Source organism: Pyxicephalus adspersus, chromosome 7 (genome assembly GCF_032062135.1).
Source record: "Pyxicephalus adspersus chromosome 7, UCB_Pads_2.0, whole genome shotgun sequence".
Taxonomy (NCBI): domain Eukaryota; kingdom Metazoa; phylum Chordata; class Amphibia; order Anura; family Pyxicephalidae; genus Pyxicephalus; species Pyxicephalus adspersus.
Window position 1 is genome coordinate 58,333,094 of NC_092864.1, and position 13,564 is coordinate 58,346,657.

Sequence of the window (13,564 nt, forward strand, 5' to 3'; positions counted from 1 at the left end):
AGGGATATAAGTCCACACCCTTTCCTGTACTTTTTTTTTAAAAAAAGGTTTCTGTTCCTACAAGCAAGTGTGACTTTAAAAGAGACTGGACAATGCAGATAATAATTCAGATTACCAGATCTTGCAACCAATTAGATGACAAGTACAATGAGAAAACACATTTTCACTAGTGGAGACAATTATTGCCTAAAGTATGTAACCTCTGGGGTACGTATATAACAGCTTTATAAACTTTCCACTCCAACAACTAGCTCACAGACCTTTTGTTGCTGTTAAAATGGCTGGATGGTTCACTTGGCCCACAGAAATGTCCTTCATATCACACTTTAAAGTTGGTTCAGGCTTTATTATTGTAAATGATTGTGCAGTGTAGCTGAGTCAATATACAAAGTCAATATACAAAAAGTTGTTTATGTGATATAACATATCTCACTGATGGTATAACAGATGTTTCAGTCCATAAAAATAGTATAGTACTTCCTTTAAATAAATATTTACAGGTCTATCATTACTATGCATGGAGATATCCTACTAGACTCAAACTTCAGGTTCAGTATATTTTATCAGCTCAAAAAAAAAAAACAGTTGACTTTTACGCAAGGGATACCCTTTTTATGTAAAATAAAATAGTAGAATTGGATTACCTTTAAGGCCTGTGTTAATAGTTTTTTTCCTGTGTCAATGACATCCATTTGGGATGCTTCTGAGATCCCATAAAACTTATTGACAGGTGCATTTGCCCTTCACCTGACTTCCTTCTCACCTTTACTTAACCTGCATGTTTTGCATTACCATGGATTTGTATGGCAATGTAAAATATATTTAAAGCATCAAACAATGAACATCTTATACAGAAACACAGGACAACATACATTTGTCTTAATACATTTTGCCATAGGACATTGGATTTCCTTTTAATTTTTGAAGGCCCCATTCAGTATAATAATAAATGCAGAATACAAAATATTGTTATTTGGTCATGCTTTTCTCAATGTGAACAAGCCATAAATGCATATTGTTATATGCTATTAAAGTGAGGTGTCAAGTGCTAGGGCAACAATCTTACTTTTCATTTCTGTAGGATTCCTTTATATCATCTATTAGTAGTCATGTAAACTCTTGCTCTATGCTTGAGCTCTCCTTTCTTAGATTTACTTTTTTACTGTGACTCCAGTACATCCTTTCTGTCTTATCCTGTACCTACACTCTTTATAGCATACTCTTTTTCTTTAATGTCATCTGTCAGCATGCAAGAGTTTCTTTCTACCTTCTGGGGCCATTAATTCTGCTTTTGACTTTTTACTGGGTTCTTGAGATGTTGCTGGGTTTTTTCTTAGGAGATCCAATTAGTGCTGTATATTGTTTTTTAAGATGCATGTCTGGTGAAGTTAAAACTTTCAGAACTCAAACGAGCCCAGGTGTTTACAGATGTTTGTACAAAGGCCTTGGCACAAACTTTTCTACCACTTTTTGGGACATTCTGAAATGGGGCAGTCTCAACTTTGGCCTCGTAACCCCTACAAAAAGTGGACATTCAATACAATAAAATGACAGACTGTTTGAGACCTCCTCAACATATAGATTTTTGTAAATATATTTATTTAGTAATTGCTAGTTAAACAAACTTTTTTTTTAATTTAATGTTCATGTGTTACTTTCAAGGCAGTTTGTGTCATAGATCTGGATGGCAGCTTCCAGTCAATGTGGCTAATAATAAATGACCAAAGCCCTATGAGCATCAACCCTGGCTGCCATTAACATTTACAATGTCATCTGTCAAACAAAGTTGACACTGTTTTTTTGAAAATTCATTGCAAAGTAGCAGCATGTTGCCAGAAGCAAATCACTAGTGCTGTTTATAGAATGCCATGATGACAGAAGGTGATCGAAGAACAAAACATACAGAAATAATATAATTGCATTTGCTATTTAGGAGAAATGTAAATGTCACTTAAGTAAATCCTCCAGCAGGTCCAGCAGTGACTGGAATCGTCATCTTGAGCTTAAAGTTCCTGACTTCTTCCCACTGTTTAATACAATTATAGAAAGTGCTAAAGTAGTCTTTACAGACAACTAATTCTTTGTAGACAAGGGTATTTTGGAATTAGTAAGGTTGCTCAGTGATTGAAATGTTGAAATTTTAATTTGCTGCTTATTTTATACCACCCAACCTAATTTATTAAAGAGGAACTAAACTCAAAAACGGCCAAAACAAAAAAAAATACACTTACCTTCAATCCCGCAGTGCAGTCGATCGGTCTGGAGGTCTCTTCCATCAGGTCCCGTGTCGTCCCGGTATCCATCTTTGGGCAAGCGCTCCAGGCACCGCCATCTTCTCCTCTTCCAGCTTCATCTAACTATGTCACCAAACCCAGGCGCAAGATTGGGTGACGTAGTTGGGCAAAACAACTTGCCTATCTAACTGCGCATGCGTGACATCTGCTTTTTTTTCCCCTTTTGACGAAATGGCTCCTCGGGCATGTGCAGAAGGAGCACCCAAGAGTCTCCAAGAATGCGTATCCCGGGAGGCTTTGCGCTTCTATTCATTCTCAATCGCCTAGGCGATGGAGAATTAAGGGGCAGCGCTGCACCCTTTTTTTTTCTAAAAAAAACAAACACACAGAAATTTTACTTAACGTAAAAGGGTTGTCTACCCTTTTATGTAAAGTGAAAATTCTGGGTTTAGGTACGCTTTAAGGCAATGAACACATGCAGCCCCACCATGATAGTCGTGTCTTTTCTGTCTTGTATTAGTGGCTAGACCTTGGCCCTTTCCTGTTTTCTCAAGAAGGGCAAATAGGTAGGGCTTGGAACTATATGGCATAGCTGGACTAAAAGAGGTATAAAGGTAATAAAGGAGTGTTGCTTTGTTAAATCCTCCAAACCTGTAAATGCACCACTAAAATTTTGGGTTTTTCTGTACCTCATGAGTGAAATCCCCGGTTCATAATTTATACTTTCACTTGTAAAGCTAAACACATTGGGCCTATCATGGACTATCATGGGTGAATCTGGATGATCTAGCAAACCTTGAATGGATCTGATTTAAGATTAAAAACATTTGTTAACTAATGGCAAACCATTTTCCAGAAATCTATTCCAGGTTTGCTGGGTCACCCAGACTCTCCTATCATAGCCTATCTTATCCAGTCTTGGAGAGCTTTAATAGCTCAGGCGATTGTGTTCTCTGTGTCCCTGTGTGCCACTTTCTATATACATTGCCCCAGATAAAATACAAATATATAGATTTTTATATTATATATATATATATATATATATATATATATATATATGTATGTATAGTGCATACACTTAGTTTTCCTAAATCAGATTTTGCACATTGAAATGTATCACTCTGACACTGGAAATCCGTTGGCAGTCACTGACAATACATCGACATGTTTTGCATATCCTTCCAACAACTGCCTTAATATATCACATCTAAAGGCTTGTTTGGATGTGTATCCAGTCCTGGGCATCTCTCCTAATCTAGAAGTGCTGGCCTGATCATTTCAGTTTATTTTGTAAAAACAAACAACATAATAATTTATTTAAATATCTGTTCTGCAGGCTAGCCAGAGCCCCGTAGCGTTGTCCTTTTAGCTTGTCAGTTTAGGAGCGAAGTGATTCTCAAGTTGATGTTCATTCACAAAAGAAGCTATATCTAAATATTTAAGTAAGCTCTGAAACCAATGTCCTGGGGAGGAAAATGTATTGAAGATTTTCCAGTTATTATTCACAGGCAGCCTAATAGCAGAGCCCATGTTTCATTTGCTGACATCTTGTTAATTATTTACTTGGGAATGCTACATTTTTAGAAGTCAGTATGAGGAAAAGTTGAATTTGGAATTAAAAAAGTGTCATCTATTTAATGACTTCTAGGTCAAATTATTACTTACTGGCTGCCAGAAAAAAAGTCTTAAAGCAGTATCGTTGTATGAAAACTGTGACACAGATAGGTGAGTCGTATATAAAGACAAGGATCAAATTAATTGGACATTTCTCGATTGCCCCCCCCCCCCCCAACAAATGGAAGACTTTATATAAGGGGCCATTTAAAATTAGTATTTACAGTGCAAAACCATTGTCAAAAATAAGTACTGTTTCCTGAAGACAAATGCTACCGTATTGATAAATCTTATTATTGCATTGGATTTCTAATAATCTTTCCTTATATTTCTATTTTTTTCTCCTAGATATTTTGTTGAATTTTCGTACAACATATGTCAGCAAGTCTGGTCAAGTGGTATATGACCCTCGCTCTATTTGTGTGCACTATGCAACCACGTGGTTCTTTGTGGACCTCATTGCTGCCCTACCCTTTGACCTGCTCTATGCCTTTAGTGTCAATGTGGTAAGTACATTTCCTGATCCTAGGTGAGAACATAGATGTGGTTCTTCATTTTCTTCAGTAGAATGATTTATAGTTCATGCATGACTTCCCATAAAATGTCAAGAAGCATTAGCTTTCTTGGAGTGTGCTGTAAAATTTGTACTGAACTGCTTGCAAAGACCACAGTTCAAAAAACAAAAGAGATTTTAATAGTTATAGCTAATAGTTAGCTGATTTAGAATATAAGTGCTTAGTTTGTAATGATCAACATTGACACAAATTTGTATTCCGACTGAAGACGTAGCTTTCCAGTTGCTATTCCTCTTGCAAGTCTTTTTTCATTGTATTTGTATTCTAAAAGATTATAGCACCACTAAATTAACCAGTACCATTTATTTTTTTCTCCTAGTATTTTGGCGTTCATCTGTTAAAGACAGTTCGTCTACTAAGACTCCTCCGCTTACTCCAAAAACTGGATCGGTACTCTCAGTACAGTGCAGTGGTGCTTACTCTTCTCATGTCCATGTTTGCCTTGCTTGCCCATTGGATGGCTTGTGTATGGTACTTCATTGGGCAGAAAGAGATTGAGGTCAATGAGATTGGTAAGTAAAGTTACATAGTAAGTACCATTTAGCTTGTCCTTTCCTATATGCTCTTTGCACGTGAAACCTATAGGACTTTTAGCCTTGACATTTATTCTCTCAAATGTCTTGCTTGTATGGATTTTCTCCAAAAGAAATTTCTGTTAATGGTGTATAACCTTATCAATGCCACATCCCAATATATGCATAGGTAAAAAGAAGATATGTTTGCAACAGGGACTTTATATTGGCAATAAACATCATATATTTAAAAATATTATTACTTTTTTTATCATAACAATAAAACAGTACAGTATAATATTTATACTGAATCATATCATAGTATTTGTGCACCTCCTAAAACATGTGATTGTCAATGGAGGCCCAGACTAATTTTACAATCAATATCAAGGGAAAAAAAATGGTCACAGGTTGTATTATGTCTCAATAGGGTCCTCCATGCAGACAAGGTAATTCACATTCTTTCTCAACACACTTTCACAGAAACAAGTCTGCTTCAGGAGCATAGTATGTACATATCATGAATAACAGAGAATACGTATCTATATATGCATTATTAAAATCACATATAAAGTATATTATGAACAAATAAACTCAACCACTTACTTATACCATATCACAATTTTTTTTTATGTATATGCGTAATATATGAATATTGTTGTATCAATTATGATTTTTTTAATAATATAGTGTATAAATTGGTATAAGTAAGTGGTTGAGTTTATTTTTATTAGTTTGACAATTCTGCTTTAATATGCTATATAAGATGCTAAGAAGCTATTATTTAAAGTCTATCGGTATCCAAAACTTTTTCTTGTTTTTTAAAGAATGGAGAAGGATTCAAACTTTTATTAGATTTTATTGTGTTTGGTAGCTTAGAGACAGGCCCAGTTTCTCTGCTGAACAAAATAAAAGCTTTAACTGAACCTGTTGGAATCGCCAGGGCCATTTTTAAAGTAAGACAACTGGGCATTTGACCAGGGCTCAATGTCCCCATCAACCAGCTAGCATGGTCACAGAATGTTGTACATTTGGAGCCCATTCATTATTTTTGCCCATGGTCACTAATATAGGTTTTTGCAAAAAAGCTTGAGTAACCCAACCCTCTTTTCAAAGTGTGGGTTCATATATATAGAGGAGGAGAGGACCCTGCCCTGAAGAGCTTAGAATCTAGGAGGAGGGGGAAGTACAACACAAGGAGGGGAGATATGGAGCAGTGGTAAGGATTTAGGAGACAGAAGATGAGTAGGTAAGTTTGAAAAAAATGGGTTTTGAGTGCTCTTTTAAATGAGCTGAAAATAGGAGCAAAAAGTCGAATAGGAAGACTATTCCAGAGAGTTGGGGCAGCTCTAGAAAAGTCCTGGAGCCGTGCATGTGATGTGGTTACGAGTGAGGAAGTCAGTAGCAGGACATTGGAGGAGCGAAGAAAGCGGTTAGGGGAGTATTTTTCCACCAGTTCAGAAAGGTAAGTAGAACAAGAACTGTGTAAGGATTTGAAAGCAAAGCACAGGAGCTTGATTTGATTCTCGGGTTATATAGAAGCCAGTGAAGAATACTACAAAGTGAGGCAGCAGAAGAGGCGCGGTGGGAAGGATGGATAAGTCTGGCTGCTTTAGAACATTTGTAAAGCTAATAAGTACAAAGCATTTTAGCTTTGTATATGGATGGAACTGAATTACAAAATTTGCCCTCTTCAATGAAGTTTGTTAACTTCCAATAAAATTCACAAAACTGTTTGAGAACCAAACCTGGGGAAGTACACCAACCCTACTATTGATTTTAATATTATCTTCATATGAGTGACTTAGCAACTATTAGGGACGTAATAGAAGCATGACAGAACTGTAAAGTAAGAGCCAGTGTGACAGTGTACAGTCAGGTTCCTGGGTGCGGGGTTGGCTCCCAGAAACCAATATACCAGTTATTTCCATAAAGATATGATAATTATAGCTAATTACTGCAATCTACTTTTACATGTATTTAGAAGAACAGTGGCTCACAGATGCAAACCATACAAGACTCTCCTAACACAGTCCATCTCCGTTCAATAGCTAGAATAGCCTATTAGTCACGTGTCAGTAGAATTTACGATGCCTATAATTTGATTGCCATCAAGCAGGTAATTCACAATAGACAAGTTGACTCTTTTTTAGACACCATTAGTTATAACTACATTCCCTGTAATTCACAGATCTTGAAAGGTTAATATACTACTTTATGTGCTTGCACTGGGGCATATGAAATCTGTCAGAAAAGAAATAATTGCATAAAAGAAGATCCATGAAACAATTAATCATATTTTATACCAAGAGCAACACAGATAAAATCAACCAAATTATTTTAAATCAATCATTCCGTTCACAAAGCACCTAATTAATAAAACTGAACTGTTCACATGCAAACACATTTTACAGTACTGTGATTATATGTCTATGCATTATTTATATAAAATGTTCTCAGCCCGTCTGTAGCACTGATCCATGACATCTGAACAAAATTTCCTCCGAGATTCTGCTGCCCAGTGTGAAGTCAATAACTGTTTGAGTTTTATGGACCAGCTTTTATATTAACTTGAAAGTAGAACAAAGTCACAAATTAGAAAGGGCAAGAAAAAAGGGCCTGAGATATATTTTAATGGCTGTGATAATCCTGCTTCCTAATAGCAGAACAGCTATCACTGTTGCTCACACAGCTGCACTCTGCTTGCAATTATGCCAAAATTAGCTTCAAACAGCAGAAAAAAGCAGCGCCTGTTATGTTTGAAGGTTTGCTAGAAGCACACATAAGCCTACGGAATACAAACATCTAAATACCCATATGGTTAGTAAAGCTGGGGATGGTAAATTCCGTCTGGTGGTAGCATTGGATATGGTTTTGATACTAAAGAGGTTCCTGGGTACAGTTTGCCCATGCTATATATATATATATATATAGCATGAAATATAACACTATGAAATATATGAAATATTTCATAGTGTTTCTGCTATCAGAACAAAAACAGCCAATCAAATAATTGCTTAAAAAAATCACAAAACTGGCTGTAAGAGAAATTAGAATTATACATAAGGAAGGAATAGGTAAACAATACAAACAGAATAGAACAATAATAATCAAGCTATTGGAAAAAAAAAAATATTAATTGAAAGGAATTTAATATGTTAAAGCAAATTAATCAGATCAGCAGCTCTAATTAAATAAACCAGAGCTACTTAGTAAGTCTTTTGATCTGAATCCTTTAGCTTCATGTACCAGGGAACAAAAGGCATTTGTAAGAATATCAATCTTCATTCTTAAAGCTGCACTGTAGTCATCTTACAAATGTCATGTAATGTATTTTCTGATGTCATTCCTTTTAATTTTTTGCCTTTTAAAGGATTCAATTGATTTTAAAAAGTGATGTAAAGCCCTAGGGTTTTGCCATAATATGCAATAATTACTGCCATCCAGGTCTCCTTTTGGGTTTGGAGTCTTTGGCTATCCTATTGTCTGAGTTTGGAAGATGAAACTCCCACATTAGCACACTGGAGCTGCTTCCTTTTTGGTGTGGAATCATCCAAGAGTGTACGCTTACCTGCACATGTGTCAATCTTACAGAAAATTACAAACATTCTGATTCTGGCATGCAGAACAATTTCTGATATGGGGAGGCTTTATGGTCTTTTTTGCCCCCCCCCCCCCCCCAAAAAAAAAGCCTGTCCAAAAGAATTTTCTACAGGCTTTACTACTACTTTAAGGAACTGTCCACTTGTGTAATTAGGACCACTGCTGAGGAGGAGGCAATCAGGATAACATTGTTCTGGCCCATAACCTATTCCTAGGAATGAAATGCATGAAGCAAGATCGACATCTCTTCAGAAAGTTGCAGCTCCTGGGACCTTTTGAACAGGGTGTAAGTATCTAATTAAGTGCAGCGACTCACAACATGTTGTTGGAAGAAAGCCCAGGAAAGATTGTAAAACTTGTGTATTATTGCAAAGCAGGTGTACTAAAACACCAAGGGAGAAGAAAAATTATTTTATTAGCTAATGCTAATTTCTTTTACCACTTTTAAGAAAATAATGGCTAGATTACAATCTTGATATTTATATAATACATGAAAATAATTGATGCGGTCGAAGTGCATTTTCAGTCCTCAATTAGAGGAAAGACAAAAAAAAAACCATGACCTTAAAAAAAGATATTATTCATTGTTGATTTCAGTTTTGCATAATATAGACAATTACTAATTTAGGAGAAACCCAGTTATGTAAATTTTACCAACTCAATCCCAATTTACTTTTCTCGTGAGCTGTGTTAGCTGGGTGTTCTGGTGCAATCAAAAGGGCCGCCAATGCACAACGTATGAACAGTATTTGTACTATTAGAGAGTACCATGACACATGACAATTCATTACCAGGTGTTGTGCACTGCATTTGGGGGCCATTCAAAAAAAATGCATTAAATCACAAGACAGTTGCCTACTAAAGGCTCTCCATTACTTTTCATTTATTAAAGCAAACAGAAAGCAGAAAGCAAAACAACATTTTTTGTAAAGTTTCTTTTCAAAAGGTTGTCGTTTTCCTCCTCAAAAGTTGTGTATGTATGTCTTTGGAATCTATTTTTAATACCAGCTTGTTTTGTGTTGTTTTTATTTTTTTTTATTATGTCTTTATAATTTTTTTAAATCTGTAGCGGTATTAAAATAAAATGATTCATTCAGTGATCACAAGTCTTTTCAGTATATAGTCCTGGTAATGCAAGTGTATTTTTCATTCTGTAGTAGTAATGAGTTTTCCCATACTGAATGATTTTACTTAATTCTCTAGTGCAGTACTAAAACCTAATTCCTTATCCTGCAGAAGTCTTCAGGGTACATATTCTGTGGATAATTAAAGGCATTACTGATTTGCATACAAATACATAAAAGAAAACTTGTTTAGATAAGAAATGCCCCCCTCCAACAGGGCTGAATAACAGGCAACTGCGTCCAAACAATAAATTAATAAATAGTGCTTAGACAGCGTTCAGGAGCTGCTCTTCTGCGCACGGCCTCAGCAAATGTATATTAAAGTGTTCCAACGGTTCTAAAATAGTAAATTATTTTTTCATTGCATTTAATTATATTGCATAACTCATGTAACATTGATGTATTTTATCCTGCTGCTGGAGCTACCAAAAATATTAGCAGCAAAAATTTAGCCATATGTAATATAAATTTAAATTATATTTTACTTTTAGGGAAACAGTTGCTAAAAACTAATGTTTTTTTTCATTTGTAGCCTCATTATTTGCCATTGTTAAACTATCCAGATCTTCCTTATGCTGCAGTGAGTGCCTACTGGCTAACAGGCCACTGACTGTAACTGCCAGGTAGACTTCCATAACAGTTATGGGAAGCAAAATGTCTTGTTATGCCATAGAAATACACAACATAGTGTTCTGTGCATTTTGGTGCTATTCATTTAGTACGGGAGGTACCAATTAGGGATGAGCGAGCGAGAGTATTAAGTTTGATCTTGCTGCGAATCAGGCCTTTCTCACTTACCGAAAATGTAAGCGAGAACGACCTTCTGATTCGCCGAGAGGTCAAGCTCTCGCCGAACAGGAGGATTTCCAATCCCCTGCGATCCCCGGGCATTAGAGGTTAATTAACCTCTAATGCCCGGGGATCGGGCATTAAATGATACATATGTTACAGATACATTTGTATCTGTAACATATGTATCATTTGTAAGAGATACTTACATTACAATGTCAGAAGGGTTCTCCTGTGCTGGGCATCTTCTCAATGATTGTAGCTGTGGCTGCATTCATTGAGAAGAGTGTGCAATCCCCGGGGCACTAGAGGTGCAGGGGATCGCATCATGCAGCCCTGGAAATCTTCCTGTTCCGCGAGAGCTCGACCTCTCGGCGAATCAGAAGGCTGTTCTCGCTTACATTTTTGGTAATTCACCTCTAGTGCCGGGGATTGTACACTGTTCTCAATGAATGCGGCCACAGCCCCATTCATTGAGAAGATACCTGGGCACTAGAGGTTAATTAACTTCTAGTGCCCTGGGGATCGCAAACAGGAGGATTCCCAGGGAATCCTGTGAATCCTCCTGTTATAATTTCCTCGATCTTTGATGGTTTCGTTAAAATATTTCGCCTAAATTTTGCAGAACCATCGGAAGTTCGAGGAAATTTTCGCAAGAATGCCGAGGGCATTCTCGCTCATCCCTAGTGCCAATGAAGCTGCACTATAGTGCATTACAATACACAATGCAAATCATACAGTTTTAATACATGCTTTGTGTTTCAGAAGATTTAAATTCTGCTCAGGTATTCTTGTGAAACACAAACCACTGCAAGTAGTAATCAGTAAGGCCACACTACTTTTTCCTGGCCTTGCAATAATGATTTCTGGGACATTTCCTTTTTCATTTGGAGGTGATGATAATGATTCATTGGCCAATGAACAGGTTGGAGATAGAAAAGTGTTGTAGAAAACTGAATCTGGCTGTACAGAATTGCAAATTGTTTGGCAGTATCCATTTCAACATAGCAGAGACGCAGATCATGCAGGGAAATCTAAAGACTTTTTGTTGTATGTATCCCTTACCATGGGGTAGAAGGTCCTTTGAGATGTGGAACATTAGAAAGAAAAACCCATCAAGGTATTAAGCTGTTTGTGTCTCATTGAGGAGATTGGCTTCATTTCTTGTCTTTGCTGATAATGCTTTGATGAAAATGCTAGCACATTTGTACTTCACAGTTTTTTATACTTTATGTATTTTAGAAAACTAGAAATACAATGTTTAACTCCTACTGACACCAAGGTAATCTAGCGGCCATTATTTCTACCTCCAATTCACAGAAGGTGCTCTGTTGGTGTTTATACTAATTGGCTTGAAAGGGTAGTATACATGGGAAGTACAGAAAATCATTATAGGAAATGCATATACTGACCTTTCCTTGTGATGGATAGGAATTGACATTCAGCACAGTATTATGGAATCCTTTCTAAAGAGCATCAAATCCTATTTTTATGCTTGTCAATTCAACCACCATTGATTTGCTTAAATCTTTAGAATTGTAAACATCAAAAATATAATACTAGACAGCATGAATATATTATAATACAATGGAAAAGATCATCTCTGTCATTTACTTTTAGCATTTTTGTCCTATGATAATGTTTGCATGTGTGTGCCAATAATTTTTTGAATAAAATATGAATTTGCCATAATGACACTTGTAGGCCAGTGATCAGGGGTACAGGATACAGCAACAAGACTTAAAGCTGAACTCCAGGTAAAACTATTATTAAACTTACAATGAGTCTCCCTCCCCGCTGCACAGGTACTCATTGTTCTCAGCTTGTCTAGGGGTTGATAGTTAAAATGTAGCTTATGCCTTGTTCCTACAGCGGCAGGAAAGAGTAACAATCATGGCTACATGCAGCAAGAAAACTGTAGGATGTGCAGGAAGAGAGCTCGGAGGATGTTGAGAAAAGTTAAGTTTTGGTAAAAAAAACATAAAACCATCTTTACATCTTTAGTAAAATGTTGCTTCAAAATCATAATCCAGCAAAGTTTTTACTAAAGTAATCTCATAACACATGTCAGCAATACTTCTATATGTGACCTTGCAATGCTTCAGTTTTCATTAAGCATTGTTTGTAATTGTCCTATTCTCTGGATGATAAAAAAATATATTCAAGTAAAACAGAAAGACACTCTTTGAATCCTATGGCTTTGTGATTCAGGACATAGTAAAAAAATATTCTGGTCTTACGCATGTTCCTAAATGTTTTAAATCTAACGTCAGGTGTAAAACAACACACAACAGATTCCACCATTACATTATCAATTTAACAAAAATGAAGCCAACATGGAGAAGCAATGTGTGAAAAACTAGGTACACCCCATGATTCAATAGCTTGTACAATCACCTTAAGCATCAATAACTTGCATTGTGGAGGAATTTTGTCTCACTCTTGTGTATGCACAGCTCTTTTAAGGTCCTGCCACAGCAGTTCAATGGAGTTGAGGTCTAGACTGTGACTGGGCTCTTGTAATACATTGATTCTTTTCTTTTTCCGCCATTCTGTTGTAAATATACCGGTGTTCGGGAACATTGTCGTGTTGCATGTCCCAATTTGGGTGAAGCTTTAGCTTCCACGCAGATGACCTAACATTTAACTTTAGTGTACAAAGGAGTTCTTGGTCAGTTAGATAACTACAAGTTCACCAGGTCCTATGACTGCAAAATAGGCCTAAATCATTCTCCTTCCACCACTTGGCTTGATAAGTAGTCATTCTTAACGTTTAACTTGCTAACCACAGAGGCCTGTAGGGTCTGATATGTAGCTCTTGTTTTCTTTGCAATTTCTCTGAGCATTGCATAATCTAATCTTGATGTGAATTTACTGGGATGTCCCCCCCCCCCCCTTCAAATTGTTTAGAAATGACTTTATAATCCAGAGAGATGGGCAGCAAGAATTGCTTCTCCAATATCATTGCTGTCTTTACTCCTTGGCATTGTGTTAACACACCCCTGAAATTAAATGAATAGATGTGATTGTTTAGTGAATTGATCATAAAGTCTAAAATTCATCATCATTTTTTTCACTTTAATTAAAAGTTTATTGATTAATATTTTATTAAC

The 13,564-nt window shown here is 36.4% G+C and overlaps 1 protein-coding gene across 1 annotated transcript in view; it reads left to right on the forward strand.

The window, feature by feature from the left end:
- The window catches only part of LOC140335727 (voltage-gated delayed rectifier potassium channel KCNH8-like), a 242,983-nt gene that overhangs the window by 195,402 nt on the left and 34,017 nt on the right, over positions 1-13,564 (forward strand). The window contains exons 6-7 of the mRNA XM_072418627.1: positions 4,197-4,354; positions 4,743-4,935. Of these exons, the coding sequence (XP_072274728.1) occupies positions 4,197-4,354; positions 4,743-4,935 (351 nt within the window). The remainder of the gene's footprint in view (positions 1-4,196; positions 4,355-4,742; positions 4,936-13,564) is intronic.